General features: G+C 38.8%; 1 protein-coding gene across 2 annotated transcripts in view; it reads left to right on the forward strand.

The window, feature by feature from the left end:
- The window catches only part of zbtb26 (zinc finger and BTB domain containing 26), a 55,166-nt gene extending 38,084 nt beyond the window's left edge, over positions 1-17,082 (forward strand). The window contains exons 2-3 of one of the 2 annotated variants that reach the window (XM_073052550.1): positions 10,358-10,500; positions 14,548-17,082. In XM_073052550.1, the coding sequence (XP_072908651.1) occupies positions 14,558-15,934 (1,377 nt within the window). In that variant the 5' untranslated portion in view covers positions 10,358-10,500; positions 14,548-14,557 and the 3' untranslated portion in view covers positions 15,935-17,082. Of the gene's footprint in view, positions 1-10,353; positions 10,501-14,547 lie in introns of both variants that reach the window. The other variant, XM_073052549.1, reaches the window with a different exon arrangement.
- The last annotated feature ends 5,140 nt before the right edge of the window (positions 17,083-22,222 follow it).

Below are 22,222 nucleotides of genomic sequence, written 5' to 3' on the forward strand. Positions count from 1 at the left end.
GTTGTCTTCTGGTGATACGAGGGTAGATTTAGTATCATTCCTTTTTTTTCTTGGCCTCCTTCAGGCTCAGGAAGAGCTTTTTTTTCATGGGTGGTGGGTGGGGGATTCCTTTCTAACTCTATTGCTCTTTTTACTAGTTTTTAGTTTTTTCATTTGGGCTGATTTTAAACTACTTAAATGTCCGCGGTGTCATCATTTCCGGGTCCGCCCCTTATTTTTGTGCCTCTTCCAGGTACATGAGTTCATAATTTGGTTAACTCTTTATATACCAAAGGGTTGATTTTAGAAATATGGCTCAGACCATTAACTTTGTCTCTTGGAATACTAATGGCTTAAACCATCCGATTAAATGGAAGAAGATTTTCAAAGTATTCCAAAGACTTAATGCACATATTATTTTTGTACAAGAAACTCATGTGAAGAAAGAGGACAATCAACGTTTTTTCAGGTTTTGGAGGGATCAACAGTACCATTCGAATGTCAAAATAAAAGGAGTTTCAATTTTTATTGACTCCTCTATTACATTTGTCCAAAACAATATTATTTCGGATCCGAATGGCAGATTTTTGTTAATTACTGGGTTACTTTTTAACAAAAAGGTTGCTATGGTTAATGTTTATGCTCCAAATGTGGATTATCCCGATTTTTTTTAAGTCCTTATTTACTTCTCTACCTAATCTAAATGAATATATGTTAATAATGGGTGGTGACTTTAATTGCTGTTTAAATTGCTGGACAGATCTATATCCACTCAGACTAAGTCGGCCACTTACATTCTTTTTTGACTGATAATGGAATTTTTGATATTTGGAGATTTAGGTATTCTAAGGACAAAGAGTTTTCATTTTTCTCACATGTTTATCATTCTTACTCGAGAATTGACTTTTTTCATTGACTCTCGTTTTATTCCCTCTGTAATTGGTTGCAATTATGACATTATAGCCATCTCTGATCATGCTCCATTGAAACTTTCTATTAAATTAATGGATACAGCTTCTAGTATTAGGCAATGGCGATTTGATTCTACCTTACTGCAAGATCCGGATTTCATTAAATTTATGAAGGAACAGATCGATTTCTTCTTTTCAACTAATTCCACAGATGAAATTTCTTGCGGAACACTTTGGGACACTTTTAAAGCATATATACGTGGACAGATGATCTCCTATTCCGTTGGTTTGAGAAAACGTATTAAGAAGGAAACTCTTTTATTGGTTGATAAAATTAAAGAAATTGACAAGAAGTATTGGACTGCTCCTAGTAAGGAGCTTTACGAACAAAGGGTTGAACTTCAAATGGATCACAGTTTATTACTTACATCTTCGATTGAAAATCAATTAATGAAAACCAGATCTGATTTTTATATACATAGTGATAAATCGGGTAAACTATTAGCTAATCAATTGAAGAATGCTTTGGTTAAACTCAAATTATTAAGATTCGTCAACAGAATGGTGAATTGACAGTTAACCATGATGAGAGAAACAAATCTTTTCAAGATTTTTATACCTCCCTGTATCATTCTGAATTCCCTCATGATCATAATACCATGTGTGATTTTCTTGGGAAATTGAATTTTCCAAAATTATCATCAGATGATCTTTCAATATTAGAAACTCTTATTACGGATGCAGAAATTAAAGGGGTTATTTTCTCTATGAATTCTGGGAAAGCACCAGGTCCAGATGGGTATACAGTGGAATTTTTTGTGTTTTTCCTCTACTCTTTCTCCTTGGTTATGCAGGGTTTTTGAAGAAGCAATTAGATTGGGTAAACTGCCACAATCATTTTATAGAGCTTTCATTTCTTTAATATTGAAAAAAGATAAAGACCCTACTGACTGTGCATCCTATAGACCAATATCCTTATTGAATGTAGATTCCGAGATCTTTTCCAAGTTACTGGCATCCAGGCTGGAGAAGGTATTACCTCAAATTATCTCGGAAGATCAAACTGGTTTTATTAAAAATCGCTATTCTTTTTTCAATATTAGGAGATTATTGAATATTGTTTATACTCCTTCACGTAGCACCTCAGAATGTGTCATTTCATTAGATGCGGAGAAAGCATTTGATAGAGTTGAATGTCCATACTTATTTACTGTGCTTGAGAAGTTTAATTTTAGTCCGACATTCATTTCCTGGATTAAACTGATATATCATACTCCAGTAGCCTCGGTGTTTACTAACAATCAAAGATCTCCCTTTTTTCATTTATTTCTGGGTACCAGGCAAGGCTGTCCTCTTAGTCCATTATTATTTGATATTGCTTTAGAACCTTTGGCAATTGCTATTAGAGAATCACCGAACATTTTTGGCATTACTCGTGGGATGGATGTACATAAGTTATCATTATACGCAGATGATTTGTTATTATATATTTCTGATCCTGAGAAATCCATTCCTGTAGTTATATCATTGTTGGCTCAATTTAGTAATTTTTCTGGGTATAAATTAAATCTTAATAAGAGTGAATTGTTTCCCTTAAATAGACAGGTTCCAATTTATGGAAATTTACCTTTTAAATTAGTTAATGACTCTTTTATATACTTAGGGATTAAAATTACAAAAAATTATCAGGAGTTATTTAAGGTTAATTTTTTACCCTTAATTGATCAGATTAAATGTTTGTTCACTAAATGGTCACCATTATCTTTATCTCTGATAGGTCGGATTAATGCTATTAAGATGATTATTTTACCCAAGTTTGTATATATATTTCAAGCGGTACCAGTTTTTATTCCGAAATCTTTTTTTGATAATGTTGATTCAAAAATCTCCTCAAATATATATGGCAGAATAAAAATCCTAGATTAGGTAAAAAATATTTACAGAAGGCAAGGAAGGAAGGTGGATTGGCATTGCCTAATTTTAGATTTTGTTATTGGGCAATTAATATTTGATATTTGATATGTTGGTTAAAGAATTGGGATTTATCTTTTAGCCCTCATTGGGTAAACCTGGAAACTAAATCTGTACAAGGATTTTCATTGGGTTCTATTTTAGGGTCTTCTCTTCCCTTTGCTCTTTCTAAATTGCAGAAACGAATTGACAATCCGATAGTTAAACATACTTTACGTATATGGTTTCAATTTCAGAAATTTTTTGGGTTGAATCAATTTGTTTTAACTATTCCTATTGTATCCAATTTCTTTTTTCATCCTTCTATTATAGACCAAGCTTATTCAGCTTGGAAGACTAAAGGATTACTACGATTTTCCGATTTATTTTTGGATAATTGTTTTATGTCTTTTGAACAATTATCTAATAAATATAATTTGCCTAGATTTCATTTTTTTTTTTAGATATTTACAGATTAGGAATTTCTTTAACACTGTACTTCCTACCTTTCCAAATCTTGAGTCTTCGGGTATTTTGGAGAATTTGTTAGAACTAAATCCTTCTCAGAAAGGTGTAATATCAAAACTCTACAATATAATTATGAAAATACGTTCAGAACCCTTCTATAAGATTAAAAATGATTGGGAAAGAGAACTTAACCTTACTATCCCTATTGAGAATTGGGATAAAATTCTTCAATTAGTCAATTTATCATCTATATGTGCTAAACATTCATTAATACAGTTTAAAGTTGTGCATAGGACTCATATGTCCAAGGATAAATTGGCTCGTTTTTATTCCTATATAAATCCTATATGTGACAGATGTCATTCTGAGATAGCGTCTTTAACTCATATGTTTTGGTCATGTCCGCTTTTGAAAAAATATTGGAAAGACATTTTCGATATTATTTCCACGGTATTGAACATTGATTTACAACCTCATTCTATTACTGCAATTTTTGGTTTACCAATGATGGACTCAATCCATTTATCATCTTCTGCTTGTCGAATGATTGCATTTCTTACATTAATGGCTAGAAGATCTATTTTGTTGAATTGGAAAGAAATTAATCCCCCTACCGTATTTCATTGGCTTTCTCAAACTATGTTATGTCTAAATTTGGAGAAAATTAGAAGTGTTGTATTTGACCCTTCTATTAAATTTGAAAAGACATGGAGACCATTTATTCAATATTTTCATATGATGTAATTTGACCCTGTTCCAAACCTATTCGTTTTTCCGGTTTTGATTATACATATGTTGAGATGATCGGAGTTGGCGACACTGATGATTTTGTATTTTTTTTATATAGATACTATAAACAGCCCATTATTCATTATATATTTTCTTTTTTTTCTTCTTTTTTTCTCTTTATTAGTTATTAGGTTGTTAGATTAGTTTTTCTTAGGGTTAATTTTTTTTTTCTTTTTCTCTTTTCTGTTTTTTTTACATATATATGATATACCTAGTTTTGCTTTGTTTATATGATATTTGTATCATTCATGATTTGGGAAAACTTAACTATATTGTAACTATTGCTTGTGTATCCTTTCATGTTCAGTTTAAATTTGTAAGTTTGTAATCCCACTATCTATGTATTAATCTTATCATGTTGATATTAATAATAATAAAAAGATTGAAAAAGAAAGAGAATCTATTTGACCTACCTTGTTCGTGCTTGTCAGGAAAAAGAACAACACAACCTACTCCCTTTTTACAACACATCCTGATCACTGCCCTACAGTTCCTGGCTCTTAGCGTTCAATTAAATGCAGTGAGTGTTTCTGCCTCCACCACTTCAGGCATTAATTTCTGGACCTTTGATCTCTAAATATAAAATATTCGCCTTGTTGCTAATCTGCTTAGCAGTTACTTTTGCACCTTTGACCATAAGACAGGAGCAGAATTAGGCCATTCAGCCTGTCGAGGCTGCTCCGCCATTCCATCATGGCTGATCTTGGATCCCACTCGTCCCCATACATTCTCGCCATATCCTTTGATGCCTTGGCTAATCAGGAAACAATCAACTACCACCTTAAATACACACACAGACGGCCTCCACCACAGTCTGTGGAAGAATATTCTCCCCATTTCGATAATAGTCCGCACTATAGTTCATTTTCCCAAAATGCATTATCATTAATTTCCCAACACTGTTCCATCTGCCACATTTTTGCCCTTTCTTCCAATTTGTCTTAAGTCCTGCTACAATTGCATTGCTTCCTCAGCACTACCTATCCCTCCACCTACTTTCATATCATCTACAAACCTTGCCATAAAGCCATCATCTGTTCCTACGCCCTGGTTCCTGTTGCCCCTCGTATCTAGTTTAAATCCACTGGAGCCTCTCTAGCAAGCCTACCTGAAAGAATATTTGTCCCCCTCCAGTTCAGATGTAAATCATCCTGCTGGAACAGGTCCCACCTTCCCTGGAAAACTGCCCAATTATCTATAAATCTGAAGCCCTCCCTCCTGCACCTTGTCTTCAGCCACATGTTGATCTGCACTATTTCTAAACCCACCTGCACGTGGCACTGGTAGCAATCCTGAGATTGCTATCCTGGAGGTCCTGTCCTTTAACTTGGCACCTAGCTCCCTAAACTCACCTTTCAGGACCTCCTCACTCTTCCTACCCACATCATTGTTCCTTACATGGACCACGACATCTGGCTGCTCACCCTCCCTCTTGAGAATACTGAGAACTCGATCCGAGATATCGCAGACCCTGGCACCAGGGAGGCAACAGACCATCCGGGATTCTCGATCTGTTCCACAGAACCTCCTATCTGCCCCCCCTAACTATTGAATCCCCTATCACTACTGCTCTCCTCTTTTCCCTCCTTCCCTTCTGAGCTGAGGGTCCAGTCTCAGTGCCAGAGACGCAACCACTGCAACTTGTCCCTGGTAGGTCATCCCCACCAACAGTATCCAAATCGGTATACTTATTGTTGATGGGAGCGGCCACAGGGGTGCTCTGCTCTTCCTGTCTATTCCCCTTCCCTCTCCTGACAGTCACCCAGCTACCTGTCTCCTGACTCTTAGGGGTGACTATCTCCCTGAAGCTCCTGTCTGTTTCTGCCTCTGCCTCACGAATGATCCGAAGTTCATCCAGCTCCAGTTCCCTAACACGGTTTGTCAGGAGCTGCAGCTGGATGCACCTTTTACAGGTGTAATCATCAGGGACAATTGTGCTCGCCCTGACTTCCCACATACTGCAAACGGAGCACTCGACTGCCCTACTGCTGCCTCCATTGCCTACTCCTAAGCTAATAAGATTAATTAAAGGAGCTTACCCGGCCTTACCTCACCTGGAGTGAAGCTCGTCCTCAGCCTCTGCTTGCTTTTTAAAATTCCCCCGCTGATCTCAGAGGCCAACTTTCACACGCCTGCGCAGTCTAGCCTCTTTGCCCCGATCAGTTAAAAACAAAACGGCTTCTCTCCGAGCTTTTTTTTAACCTCTTCCTTCTCTACCTCTTGCTTCAATTTAAAAGACTGTTGGAAACTTATTCTCTTTTTTAAACCTTTGGTGCGCTACGTCACGCGCCTGCACAGTCTAGCCTCTTTGCCTCGATCAGTTAAGAACAAAACGGCTTCTCTTCGAGCTTTTTTTTTTACCTCTTCCCTCTCTGCCTCTTGCTTCGATTTACATCTTGCTTTAATTACATGCAGTCTTAACTTGACATCTGGGCTACTATTTGGAGGTCTGTATATGATTCCCATAATAGTTTTTTTTTACCCTTGCAATTTCTTAACTCTACCCACAAAGATTCAAGTTCCCTGATGTGTGTCATCTTTTTCTAAAGATGTAATTCAATCTTTTACCAACAGAGCCACACCATTGCCTGTGCCTTCCTGCCTGTCCTTTCAATACAAAGTATGTCCTATGATGTTAAACTCCCAACTGTGGCCTTTCAGCCACGACTCTGATACTCGCAACGTTATACCGACTAATCTCTAATTGTGCAATTTTCCTCAGCCACTAGCTTAATGACTTCTTAAAGCAAGCACTTTTTAAAAAAAAAACATAAGAGATTCTGCAGATGCTGGAAATCTTGAGGAACACTCTCAAAATGCTGGAGGAAGTCAGCAGGGCAGGAGCATGTATGGAGGGGAATAAATAGTGAAGTTTCAGGCTGAGACCAGGACTGGAAAGCAAGTGAGAAGAATCCAGTTTGTTTTTCTGGTTTAACCTAGTCCAGTAAGACATAGAAATCAGGAGAATTTAACTTAACATCCCACTACGGTACTTGAGAATTTGGCATTGTGTAGGATCATAAATTTAGTATCTTGGAACTGAGAAACCTGGTAGAGTAACTGCACATTTGTGTAAAATGTCAGAATTTACAAAGCTCATTTCAGCAAAAAGCACTTGGTAATTGTCTTTAAAACCAAGTTGTATAGAGCCTTTGACTTTGGAAACAACATCTGGTTATACATACTTTCTAAATCACTATCAGTGACACCAAATTTCAGAAAGGATGTCAAATTCTGTGAGAGGACTGAAGATTTCCTGGAAAGACACCAAGGATGATAAGCCTCTGTTCTGTGGAGAAACTGAACAAGCTCTCTGTGGAACAGAAAAGGTTGGAGGGATATTTTTGAGGGCTCTTGAAACAGTGGATAACTTCACTGATCCCATCACTGATCTGATTCCATAAACTGTGGACTCATTTTCAAGGGCTCTACAACTCGTGTTCTCAATATTTATTACTTATTTATTTCTTTTCTTTTGTATTGGCATAATTTGTCTTTTTGTGCAGTTTTTCATTGATTCTATTGAGTTTCTTGGTATTTACTGTGAATACCCACAAGGAAATGAATCTCAGTATAGTATATAGTGACATGTATCTACTTTGATAATAAATTTGCTTTGAACTTTGATCTGCATGATAGATTTTTGTGGTAGAAATGTTTCATTAATAACTGACTAGCCAAGACTGCACATTAAGAGAAATTCATGATCCATTTTACAAGTGTAAAATGTTACCAATCGTATTTGAACCGCATTTTTAAAAATGGCTTGTAAAGAAAAATGCTTGGACTTTGCAACATGGTTTGGCGTATTTTAGATGGACTTGCAAATGTAAATCTACCTGACAAAGTTTTGCTCCACAGAGGAATTCAACAGCATTTAAAATAAATTCTTGGTAACCTGTCCCTTGACTTTCTATCAGAGTATGACAAAGGACAGAACTTTCAACAGATTAAATGTTGCACGTTTGAACAGGGTACTTTATTAGTGCACAATAGTAGATCTTAAATTTAAAAGATTTAAATGTCAACATTAACTGACTGAATAATTGATATTGTAAAGATATAACTTCTGTTTCGCTTCTGTTACTAGTGTTGGTACACCATTCCTTAAAGTATTTATGTTTTTCACAGGAAGGGGACAGACTCTTCATTCAGTGATGCTCTAAAAATTTTCCTCATATGAATTGGTTGCTATGAGGTATTTCCAACATACCAGTTATTTGGTAAATTGTAGGCATGGGTGATGTGTTAAGATTGTTCTCTAATAAACAGTTAAAAGGCAGCATAGCCAAGCTGTCGCCTCATATCATCTAAAGTTCTTTTTCTTTCACCTTAACTGTGGGTTTACTCATCTGGAACGGTGAAAAGTACCATCTAATTAAAATTGCTGTCTATTTCCATGAACCTTTTGGTGTGTGTTCACTGCCGGAGAAGCAGTTCTTGCTGAGGCCCAGCTACTGTGAGAAAGCGATGTGTCCCACCATCAGAGGTGCTGAGAGTGCCAGAGAATGCTATTTACACCTTGAGCTCATTTCACCATTCATTGAATTTGAAGCTGATAGAGCATAGACCAGTACAGCACAGGAACAGGCCCTTCAGCCCACAATATTGAGCTGAACCAAATAAATGAGTAATTAAATAGCTAACCCTAATCCTGTAGCCTACACAATGTCCATATTCTTACATTTTCCTCACATTCATGTTCCTATCTGAAGGTCTCTTAAAAGTCTCTAATGTATCTGCCTCTACCACCGCCCCAGGCAGTGCATTCCAGGCACCCACCACTTTTTTTTTAAAAAAACAATTTGCCTCTAATATCTCCTTTTAAATTTACCCTCTCACCTTTAATGCATACCCTCTGGTATTAGGCATTTCAATCCTGGGAGAAAGATACTGTCTGTCTATTCTATCTATGCCCTTATAATTTTATAAACCCCTGTCAGATTGCCCTCAGTCTCTGCAACTCCAGAGAAAAGAGCCCAAGTTTATCCAACTGCTTGTTATCCAGGCAGCATTCTGGTAAACCTCTTTTGCACCCATTCCAAAGCTTCAACAAGGATAGATCTTGATGGCCAGAAATACGATCTCAACTCATATCACTCAAAATAAGAAAAAAAATTGAAACCATCTTTTAAATTTAAGTGGTTTTAAAATCAATGACTGTTTATGGAATTGAGTTCTGATTTTATTTATCCAGTATTTCCCACACATTTGAAAAGGATTTTGGGAAGCTAAACTGGGGCAGGACTTACACAGTTATTGGCAGGGCCTTGGATAGTGTTGTAGAACAGAGATCAAGACCTTGGGGTATATAGTATATCACTTCCCTGAAGGAAGTGACATGTGTAGGCATAGTGGTGGAAGAGCCACTTGGCACTCCTATTTTCTTTGGTTAGCGCACTGAGTACGAGAGTTGATTGTCATTTCACAGCTTTATAAGATGTTGGTGAGATTACACTTGGGGTACTGTGTGTAGTTCTGGGTACTTCTCATTAAGCCCATAAGATTTAGGAGCAGAGTTAGGCTGTTCAGCTGATCGAGTCTGTGCTGCCATTCCATCATGGCTGATTTATTATCCCTCTTAACTCCATTCTCCTTGCCTTCTCCCCATGTGTGGCAGTAAATTCCACAGATTCAGTACCTTCTAGCTAAAGAAATCCGTCCATCTCTGTTCAAAATGACTGTCCCTCTATTGTGAGGCTGTGCTAAACTGAAAGGGTGCAGAGAACATTAACAATGCTGTTACTTGGATTACTTGGCTGGATGACAGCAGATGGGCAACTTAGTTTAGTACATAGAAGTGTAAGGGAACTGCTGGAAATCTGAAATAAAAAAACAGGAAGCTGAAGATTTCCATCTGGTCAAGCAACATCTGTGAAGAGAGAATCAGAATTCTCTCCACAAATCCTGCCTGAAATGCTGAGTATTCCCTGGGCTTTCTGCTTTTATTCAATGTACAATGTAGTAGAGGTGTTATGTTGGTGTAATGCTATAATAGCGCCAGTGACCCGGGTTCAGTTCCCACGACTGTATGGAGTTTGTGCGTTCTCTCTGTGACTATGGATTTCCTCCAGGTGCTCCAGTTTCCTCCCACGTACCTACTAACCCATATGTCTTAGGTTAATTGGTCACATGGTTGTAATTAGGCCTGAGGGGTCTGTTACCATGCTGTATTTCAATATCTAAAACATTTAAAATGTCGTGGTCTACCTGTCTGCTATACAGTGATAGTAAAGTGTTGCTGTGCTTCTCTCAGACAGATATTTATTCAACCACGAAATATGGACATTGCTGATATGGCCAACATTTATCATCCATCCCATATTGCCTGTGATGCTGTTTCAGAGGTCAATTAAGTGTGAACCATATCAGTGGGTTTGGAGTCACATGTAGATCAAACCAGGTAAGAACATTGAATTTTCTTCCTACAAGGATGTTAGTGAACCAGATATGGCGAACTGTTAGCTTTATGGTAATTTTTATCGATGTTAATATTTTATTCCTGATTTATTTAATAACTTGAATTTAAATTCTTCAGATATTGTAGATTTTAAACTCATTTCTCTGTGTCACTACTTCAGGCTAGTAACTTTGCCAAAATTAAACTATAAATCTGCACAACATTTTATGTTGGAATTTAAATACTGACATTTAAATATTGGTGCAGTTTTAAAAATTGGCTTCCAGATAAAGACTTGATTTGGACCCTTGTTGGGCCACGTCATCCAAGTATAAATCAAAGGTGTCCACTCCTTAGCTAGTGAGACTTGTTCATTCTTCAAATCCTGGCACTCCAGTCGCATCCTTAAAGTTTAAAGCACGCTCTATATTTCCCACTTAATGAATTGAATTGACTTTATTGCTTACATCCTTCATGTACATGAGGAGTAAAAATCTCTACATCTGTCTAAATGCAATTTATAGTAATTTATAATAAATAGTATGTACAACAGGATAATCAATATAACAAAGAAATACAGTTGTGTCAGCTTGAGTTAGGCAGTTTGATGGCCTGCTGGAAGAAGCTGTCCTGGAGCCTGTTGGTCCTGGTTTTTATGCTGTGGTACCATTTCCTAGATGGTAGCAGTTGGAACAGTTTGTGGTTGGGGTAACTCAGGTCCCCAATGATCCTTCGGGCCCTTTTTACACACGTCTTTGTAAGTGTCCTGAATAGTAGGAAGTTCACATCTACAGATGCACTGGGCTGTTTTCACCACTATCTGCAGAGTCCTGCGATTGAGGGAAGTACAGTTCCCATATCAGGCAGTGATGCAGCCAGCCAGGATTTTCTCAGTTATGCCCCTATAGAAAGTTATTAGGATTTGGGAGCCCACACCAAACTTCAACCCACTGAGGTGAAAGAGGCACTGTTGTGCCTTTTTCACCACACAACCGGTATGTACAGACCACGAGATTCTCGGTGATATGTATGCCAAGCAACTTAAAGCTGTTCACCCTCTCAACCCCAGATCCATTCTTCCCGTAGTCCACAACCACCTCCTTTGTTTTTGCAACATTGAGGGAGAGTTGTTTTCTTAACACCACTGTGTCAGGGTGATGTCATCTTCTCTGTAGGCTGCCTCGTTATTATTTGAGATTAGGCCAATCGGTGTAATGTCGTCAGCAAATTGATTACCAGATTGGAGCTGTGAGTGGTGACACAGTCATGGGTATACAGAGAGTAAAGGAGGGGGCTTAGTACACAGCCCTAAGGGGTACCTGTGTTGAGGGGCAGAGGTGAAGAAGTCAACTCTTACCACCTGCCGGCGATCTGACAAAGTCCAGAATCCAGCTACACAACGCAGGGTGAAGGCTGAGGTCTCTGAGCTTCTTGTTGAGCCTGGAGGAAATTATGGTGTTGAATGTTGAACTGTAGTCCAAAACCAGCATTCTCACATAATCATCCCTCTTCTCCAGATGTGTAAGGACTGTGTGTAGAGCTGTGGCTATTGCGTCATGTGGTTTGGGCTATTGCCATTCTCTGGGTTGTGCATACATTGATCTCTGAATCTGAGTGCGCAGTACAAGAACCTTGAAATATACGCAAGCTAATGATTAGTTGCCAATCATATCAGATGATGACAGTTAGAGTTGGCAGTTTGATGTGAATTGCATGAGGAAATGTGTTGGAGAATTTTTTAAATGGAAAAGGTGTTGGACTGGGTAGTTCCACTCTCTACTTCAGAAGTCTGGGTGCAGTGGTACGAGTAGTCATCACAACTGGAGTTTTCCTTTTTTCCGTGATTTCCCTTTGCTCTCGGCATTGGCAGAACTGCCTTCCTGGCCATTGGATCTCATTGTAGACCTCTTCCGCCTAGTCTGCTGGAGCTGATTTTACATGCTAGGACAGGCATGTCCCTATCTCACTGGGATATGAGGCCGTCACCTGGTTTGGCCCACCTGTCGAAGTGGTGTACTGGGGTGTGGCCTCTGTCACATGCAAATAGTTACTTGGAGCCACAGGTGAGAGCTGAGTGTCTGGTTGGGAGCAAATTTGTGTGAGCTACCTCAGAATTGACACTCCTTCAGCAGAGGTGCTACCCCTCCCCATGGTGTCCACCCCATATACCCTGTGAAAGCTAATAAAGACATATACCTAAACTGTGTCAAAGTTCTATGGTAAATGTGTATGTGGTCTGCAACCAAAAGTTGGCTTAATATTGTGCAGAGTTCCTTTAGTAAGGATGCAGCTGGTTTTAAACTGAAGATGAGAATTTTACTAATAAAGTGGAAAGGGTTTCCAGCTTTAAGTGCTTGGGAGTGAATGTCACAGAGGAGTTCCCCAACACCACCGTGATAGTAGGGAAGGCTCAGGAGCACCTATACGATCTTAGGAGTTTAAAGAGAGCAAATCTGCCCAAAAACTCATGTTAAACATATACTGATAGGTAATTGAGTGCATACTGACCTACTGCATGACAGTATGTAGCTGGAACAAGATCGACCAGTTAGTACTTCAATGAGTAATCAGGACTGCACAGAACATCATTGGGACACAACAACCAGATATGGAAGCCATCTACAACTCTCACTATCTACAGCGGGCTTGTGACATCATGATGGACTCATCCCAGCCTAGTTATCACCTGTTCAATCTCCTACCATCTGGCAGGGGATACAAAATCATCTCTGCATGGACATCCAGACTGAAAAACAGCTTTTCCCAGGGCTGTCGTGTGACTGAACAATGCTCCCCACCCGCCCTTGGTCCATAGACACTATGGGCAATACAGTCTCTTAAGTGCAGTACATGGGCATGTGCAATATTTGGTTTTAAATGAGCAGCTACCTTTTTATTTCAGAGCTTTTCTTTAATTTCAGCTTTAATTCTTGATTCTGTTTTGTATTTAATGTATTTTACAACATGGAAAAGTGCAATACTTGAATGGGGCAGCCACTTTCTTTCAACCGTATTTTTATTTTTTTAACTTTATTTTATTTTTAATTCAGTTGCAACTTGGATGTCATTCTAAATAACTCACATTAGATAGATAGATAGATAGATAGATAGATACTTTATTCATCCCCATGGGGAAATTCAACTTTTTTTCCAATGTCCCATACACTTGTTGTAGCAAAACTAATTACAGACAATACTTAACTCAGTAAAAAATATGATATGCATCTAAATCACTATCTCAAAAAGCATTAATAATAGCTTTCAAAAAAGTTCTTAAGTCCTGGCGGTAGAATTGTAAAGCCTAATGGCATTGGGGAGTATTGACCTCTTCATCCTGTCTGAGGAGCATTGCATCGATAGTAACCTGTCGCTGAAACTGCTTCTCTGTCTCTGGATGGTGCTATGTAGAGGATGTTCAGAGTTATCCATAATTGACCGTAGCCTACTCAGCGCCCTTCGCTCAGCTACCGATGTTAAACTCTCGAGTACTTTGCCCACGACAGAGCCCGCCTTCCTTACCAGCTTATTAAGACGTGAGGCGTCCCTCTTCTTAATGCTTCCTCCCCAACACGCCACCACAAAGAAGAGGGCGCTCTTCACAACTGACCTATAGAACATCTTCAGCATCTCACTACAGACATTGAATGACGCCAACCTTCTTAGGAAGTACAGTCGACTCTGTGCCTTCCTGCACAAGGCTTCTGTGTTGTTTTAAATTTATTCATTATTTTAAATTTAGTCATTGTGTTTTTAGTAATTGAATTGACAGTGTGTGTTTGGCATTGAATGGAGTAGCACTACAATCTTGTCCTCAAAGGACAAAGTTCTAACCAAAACTAACTAAATATTTCAGAAGTGACTTTTGTAATATCTTATATTTTGGATAGATTGCTTCATGACCTGAGCAATCTTGAAGCTGAACTTGATATGCAAAATGAGTACTTTTAATGGCATCACAGTACTGGGAGCTATAGTGTAGAAATAACAAAATATACCAAGTGATGTTTCTTTTTACAGTAAGTAGTTCATGTCCTTTCTGTTTCTTTCCAGGTTTGGAAACATGGCTCCAAATTCTGATGTCCTTCGGTTTAAGTTTACAAGCTATGGAGATTCCATGTTGCAAAAAATGAATTTATTGAGGCAACAAAAACGATTCTGCGATGTTACAATTCGAATCAACAATGTGGCGTTTCTGGGGCATAAAATAGTTTTCGCTGCATGCTCTCCCTTTTTGAGGGACCAATTCTTGCTGAACGATTCAAAGGATGTCAGAATTTCTCTTCTCCAGAGTTCTGAGGTTGGAGAGCAGATACTTTTATCCTGTTACACTGGTATCCTAGAGTTCCCTGTAAAGGAATTGGTAAACTACTTAACTGCTGCAAGCTACCTTCAAATGGGCCACATTGTGGAGAAATGCACACAAGCTCTTTCTAAATACATTGAGCCAAAGTTGTTGTCTGAAGACCAAGGGCACCAGGTTGGGGAAAGCAGCACTTCCACAGCATTTCCTGAGAGCTCAGAACGGTCACAGGAAAGCCCACTCTCCGATTCCGGGAAGAACAAACTGGAAGATCTCACGCAAACGAGAGATGTCTCCGACTGTGAAACAGACTCTGAAGACAGCAACATCCGGATTGTCAAAGTGGAATCTCTCACCAGTGATATTCAGGACAGTGAAAATGGTGACAGTCTGAGCCATCTCTCCAATAATTTCAGCAACAGTGTCGAAAGGGCTGTTGCAAATTCTCCTGATTCGCAGCACTCCCTCGTTAATTCGTCTGTGGATTCTAGAAACAACAAGGTGTTAGATAGCTGTTTACAAAACTTTGTGGCTGATCCCCCCAGACTGTCAGAAATGGTCAATGGCACCAGTTATATGCTGGCAGCCAATGAGTTTGAGCTACAAGGTTTGAGTAGCTTTCCAAACGAGGAAATGGCAGCCGCGGGTGGGTTTTTGTTCAGGCGTAACAGGGGCACAAAACTGTTTGCTAACAAAACCATGTACACCAATCATTTTAAGATGCAGGACAAATGGCTTCAGAAGCCCCACCACTGCAGTAAGTGTGGTAAGATTTTTCAACATCTCGAAAACTTCATCAGCCATCTGAAAACTCACAAACTTTTCCTGTGCCTGCGCTGTGGCAAAATTTTCACACAGAAAAGTAACCTGACGCGGCACATCCGGGTGCACACAGGAATCAAGCCCTATCAGTGCACAATCTGTGGGAAGACATTCACACAGAAGTGCTCTCTGCAGGACCACCTGAATCTCCACAGCGGTGACAGGCCGCACAAGTGCAACTACTGTGATGTGGGCTTTGCACATAAGCCAGCTCTCAGGCGACACCTCAAAGAACAGCATGGCAAGAAATGTGTAGATAATGTCACTGAAGGAAGCATACAAGAAATTACTCTAGAAGTAGATACTATTGAATGACTGTGGTAATTCTTCTAAGGTCAACAAAACCTCTGGGCAAGCAGTAAATTTAACACTTAAGGGAAGCTGGTAAAAGTTTTCCACCAAATGGGTTAGTAAATATGCAGAACACTGCACTTGGAAGAAATGTTACGTAGATTTCCATTAGATGAAATAGAGCCCACTCTAACAGTTGTTCTATTAGGTGTCTGGAATTGGTGTAATTTGAAAGGTGCATTTAGATGAACTGAATGCATTCTAATGGGCCACATAGTTTCTATGAATGAATTGGTGACATAGTCTTGCATTTGTCTGGTTTTCTTTCCTCTAGGGCTATGTAATAAGGCAAAAAAAAACCTTTTTATGTGTAGGTAACAGAAAGCATTTGATTTTCCAGGGTGAATACATCAGTTATGAAACCTTGCCTTATTGACTGTCGAACATAGGAACAGGAGGAAGCCATTCAAACCTCCCAGCCTTTTCCACAATTGACTAATCTCTGCTTAAGCCTCACCTTTGGGCTCTGTTCCACATTTCTTAATCAGCCAAAATCTGTTGACTTCCATCTTGAAAATTTCAATTGATGCAGCATTCACTGCCTTTTCAGGGGAAGAAGGTTCTAGATTTTTCACTATATTTTATCCTGATTATTCTCCTAAATGTCTTGTCCCTAAATGTTATCTACTTTGTACTAGAGGAAATAGTTCTGTATCTGCCTTGTTTAGTTCCTGGCTATTCTAGGCATCTTGCATTTTTTTTGGTAAACCCTGTCTTACTAATAACGTTTTACAAAATCTTAGCATCCATTTGAAACATTTAACACACTTTCTTCATTTGTCTTCCTTTGTCTCCAGGGTAGTACCAGTAATATATGCTAGATGGGAAACTAGTGTTATTTGTTGATGCACAAGAGAATGCTTACATCTTGTAGCAGATGGACAGTTAAGTTTCCCCAAGAGTACTGATTCTGTACTTAAGCCCATCACCCCTGCTGGGGCATAGGCTGCCAACAACAGCTCGCTGGAGTTCTCTGTTCAGGGGTGTCTTTCAAGTTGCTCTACATGTAGCCTGTCTTCTAGGCCAAGACCCTTGCTGCCCCAGGGAGAGGTCTTTGGAGTTTCTATTGGCATTTCTATAGCACTGGGTTTTTATGAGATGTGTTTGTTAGCCACCCCGCCCCCCCCCCCCCCCCCCATTGCAGCTGGGCTTGGGACCGTCCATGGCAGATTAGTACTTTGTATACTTGCACCAAACAGTTAAATCTGTAATACTTCTCTGAAATAATCATGGGCACGTTTCTCTCATTTGAATTGCACAACTGTAAGCTAAATCAGAGTTGTTGCTGTGGGAGCTGCTGAACATAATGTGCATTATTCTGGTTTTCTGTTTTTAAAGTCAGGTAATTGATTGCAAACTGCAGCACTTCTGTTATTCTGTGAGGATTCTGAAGCATAGTTTGTACAAAATTCCTCTTAAATTTCCCAGTGATATACATGTGCATTAATTTGAAGTTTGGACATTTTGAGCGCTTGGGCTATTTTACAAATTATCCCGTCTCTCTGCTCTCTCTCTCTCCAAAACAGAATAGACTAGATGATATGTAGTTTAGTGAGCAGCTATATTTATTGAATAACACTACAGTTGTGAATTTGGTCTTGGTGCATATATCACTGATATACAGAACTAATCTATAAACCGGTGATGGGAGTGCAAACATCTTTTTGCAAAGAGGGAGGTTCCACCTCTATGGCTATTTTGTTTTGTTGAACTGGCATTTCTGATGTTGCAATCCGTTTCATTGTTTTGCTAACATGGTGAAAATGCCTTCTGAAGAAACATTGGACTCTAAAATCGAGGAAGGAGTGTTTCATTTTAACAATCCAGAATGCTTTTTAGCTACTGAAATAGGGAAGTAGTTTTAAAGTCTAGGTCACTGTAACAGAGCAAGAAATGTAGCAGCCAGGGCAGCATAAGGGTAAATATTTTTAAGTGTTGTCTGAGGAGTAAAATTAACCAAAAATCCAGAGAAGAACTGAAACCCCTCCCTCCTTCCATCATCTCTTCTCCCCCCCCCCCCCCACCCAAATATTTCTAGTAGTAGCTTTGGATATTTATTGCATTTCCCTGATGAGAGATTAAACAGGATTTTTGTTTAATATCTCGTCCGGACTGTAGAATCTCCAACAGCAATTGTACAGTGCACACATCTCAGGACTGAGATTTAATTCTAAGGGCTTCCAACTGAAGTCAAATGCAGTGTTGGATCCCAACGCTTTTAATCAGAGGTTCTTTCAGATGTTGGGAAAGAGGCACAAAACTTGTTTCATGATTGTTTTAATAGAACAAAAATGTTAAACAGACAGTAACAGGAGCAGAGAGTGAAGATGGGGAGAAGCAAAAAGAAAGAAAGATTCTGTTGCTACGTGGTCAGCCCTTTTTATACTCCATAGATAAGAAACATTCCATTCAACTTTACAGAAGAGTCAGCTAATGGATGGCCCCTATTCAAATAATGCAGCACTAGAGAAGCTTCCAGAACTTTCCAGAATCATACAAATATAACCACGGGGTGGGGGGGTGGGGGGACACAACACTGAACAAATACATATACATACTGTGGCTACTGGGAAATGTAATAAACAGTTACATGTATATAAGTGATTAAAAAAAAACTAGCAGGCATTTAATTGTTAAACTGCAAAGAAAATAAAAATTAAACAGTCTAATCTAAGAATTAATCAGTCTAATCGAAAAACTATCAACAAGCCACTGCCCACACATCCTTAGGAACTTTCGGATCCATTTCCCATTAACAGATATTTAGAGTATCCAACTCTGCTGTAGGGCTGTTAAATCACACCCCTCGATTTGACTGTTGCTACATTCAGTTCCCTATAATTACACAGCCTAAAAAAAAGCAAATCCAATCTCTGGAGCATTTGAATGTTTAAGCAATCTGTCAGTAAGAATACACTGGACCTAATGTTTCCACTGACAATGTTGGTGACATTCATTTAGAAACATGGAATTTTCAAGTGCAAATATAATTTTCTGCAAAACAGCTTTAGTGAGTTTCTGATTACACCCATTTAATAATGTTCTTAAAGGCACACAAAATGGGTGCCACGGTAGCATAGTGGTTAGCGCAACACTATTACAGCTCGGGGCGGAGTTCAATTCTGATCCCATCTATGAGGAGTCTGTATGTCCTTCCTGTGGAATGTGTGGGTTTCCTTGGGTGCTCTGGTTTACTCCCGTAGTCCAAAGATGTACTGGTTGGTGGATTAATTGGTCATTGTAAGTTTGGGGGGGGGGGGGGGTGGTTTGCTGGTGAGTGGCTCAAAGGGCCTATTCTGTGGCTGTATCTCAATAAACAAATAGAATGAATAAAGCTATTTACATATTTTTCTGCACATGGACACTAATAGTCATATTTTTAAAACTTTTAAACTAAACTAACTACTAAACACCAGTACAAGTAGCAAATAGTTCAGATTTTAAAATTGGACAGATGTTTTAATTTAGTGATAAACCCATTTTCCAATGTAATAAAGTTTATTGGGGGGAAAAATTAAAAGCAAAGTATTTTTGAAGCTGCATTCTAAGCACACTAGCCAGATTTTTTCCATTGCATTAATCGATGTGTTGTTGATTGAGCCAAAAAAAAACTAAAACTGGCAGAATTTTGGGTTCCATTTACCCTGCGACTTATGGTTTTAACTGTAGAGCTTCATTTATGGAATTATTACCTGCTATAATTCTGCCATTTTACCCTGTAATTGTATTTGTCCTGGGAGTAGATTTTAATGCAGTAGGTACCCTCCCACCATCATCACCATTGGCCCCTCAGTGTTTGAGGCTGAAATGGATATCAGAGGACGTTTATATTTTTATGCTATATTTCTCAAGCACTCTGTCACGAGGCTCTTCGGTCAAATCTAACAATCCAAAGTTATCTTTTCTTATAAGGGCTTTATTAGCTGCCAAAGCTATCTTCCAAATGCCACCCTCCCAAAAGAAGCTGATAGAGCTCCAGATAAGTTGCTGATGAAGTTCAAAGTAAATTTGTTATTAAAGTACTTGTGTCACTATAAACAACCCTGAAGATTCATTTTCTTGTAGGCATTCACAGTAAATACAAAAACATAAAAACAAGCATAATAATAAATAAGCGATAAATATTGAGAATGAGATGAAGAGTCCTTGAAAATGAGTCCACAGGTTGTAGGACCAGTTCAGTCTTTGTATCTTCTCCGCCTCCTTCCTGATGGCAGTAGTGAGAAGAGAGCATGGCTAGGATGGTGGGGTTTTATAGAATTCCATGAAGATACTTTGTGTTCAAAAGGCCAGGATGAACAGGAAAATTATTTTGTGAGGCTATTTGGAAAAAAAAAAGAATTTAGAAAATAAAATTAATCTGAATCAGGTTTATTATCACTGACATGTGTTATGAAATTTGTTGCAGCAGTATAGTGCAATACAGACTATACTATAAATTATAATAAATATATTAAAAATTTTAATAAGTAGTGCAAAAAGAAAGCAGTGAGGTAGTGTTTATGGGTTCATTGTCCATTCAGAAATCTCATCATAAAATGTCAGGTGTGCATGTTCAGACTCTTGTACCTCCTTGCTGATGGTAGCAATGAAAAGAAGGCATGTCCTAGCTGGTGAGGGTCTTTAATGATGGATATGCCTTCTAAGGCATGCCTTTTGAAGATGCCCTTGATGGTGTGAGGGTAGGGGTCTATCAACAATGAATAATGTTGATAGCCTCCCTGCCATTGTGATTATTAACCACAAAGAAGAATGTGGTCAATAATTATGGTGTGATAGGGGAAACATTTAAAAATGTTCAACAGCCAAGAGGAGCAGAAAGTGTTCAAAAGAATCAAGTTGAACACCAATGTGATTCTGTAGATGAATTATGATATAATTAATTAGAAAATGGACAAATTCACAATAACATGGTGGTTAGCAAGACTGTTACAGCTCAGGATGTCAGTTAAATTCCAGTGTCCTCTGTAAGAAAGTTTGAACATTCTTCCTGTGTGCATGTGGGCCTCCTCCAGGTGCTCCAGTTTCCTCCCACTGTCCAAAGACTGCCCAGGTGGTTGGTTGGTCATTATAAATTGCCCTGTGATTAGACTAGGGTTAAATAGATGGGTTGCTGGGTAGTGCGGCTCTTTGGGATGTTGTATGTCTAAATAAAAATAACTAAAATTAGATTACTGAGAGAATACAAGAGATTTCAGTGAGAAGATCAAAACTGGAATGGACACATCAGGGAACACAAAGCAACACAATATTCTACCAGCACAGAAACTATTAATAAAAGTTAATTGAGAGGACAAGATACAGAAATGGTGAAAATGTTATAGAAAAACAGAAAATGCTCCACATTTAGCAGTTCAGGCAGCTTTTGTGGAAACAGAAACACTTAATGTTTCAGATCCGAGACCCTTGATTTGGTATTTATCAGGAAGATTAATTAGTTAGCCACAAGATCAGAAAATCAGATTAAAATTATATAATAGAAATTGGAGGTGAAAAATTACAAATATACTTTTAGTTAAAATCCCTATAGGTTATCAATTGCATTGATGCTTTTCAACAGAATTTGGGGAGGAGGAGACGAGTAAGAGTGCTGTTACATATTTTAAAAATTCATTAAAATATCTAGTGCCAAAGGACTGGTGGTTGTCCATGGTATCTGACGATGACAGGAAACCTGTGCAGGAGAGTTTGTAAAGTGGAAAAGGCATTGCACTGGGGCAATTCCACTTTTTTGACCTTGGAAGTGTGGGTTCAGTGGTACGAGTAGTCATCACAAACTGGGGTCTTCCTTGGTTGCAGTGGATGACCATGACATCTTCTGTGCCTTGTCAGGCGCTTTGCTCTCCACAGATCATTGCAGAACCTTCTTCCTAGCCATAGGATCTCCCTGTTGATCTCGTCCACTGGATCAGACTTCACATGCTAGGACAGACATATTTCTTTCTCACAGGGGTGTGAGACTGTAGGCTGCTCACTGCCTGGTTTCACCCACCTGTTGAAGCAGTGTACTGGGGCGTGGCTGCTGTTGAATATGAACAGCTACATGGAGTCACAGCTGAGGGCCCAAAGGACTAGCTGATAACTAACAATATGGTTAGTATTGAGAAGAAAGATGTATATGACTTTGGTAGGAAATGTAATTTTTAACCAAAAAAAAAAGACAAAACTAGAAACTAAAAACATGATGAAATCAGTGAGGATTTATGGGGGAGAGTTTTGTTTGACCAAAGTCATTGAATTCATTGAAGAGGC

Source organism: Hemitrygon akajei, chromosome 7, assembly GCF_048418815.1.
Source record: "Hemitrygon akajei chromosome 7, sHemAka1.3, whole genome shotgun sequence".
NCBI classification, from domain to species: domain Eukaryota; kingdom Metazoa; phylum Chordata; class Chondrichthyes; order Myliobatiformes; family Dasyatidae; genus Hemitrygon; species Hemitrygon akajei.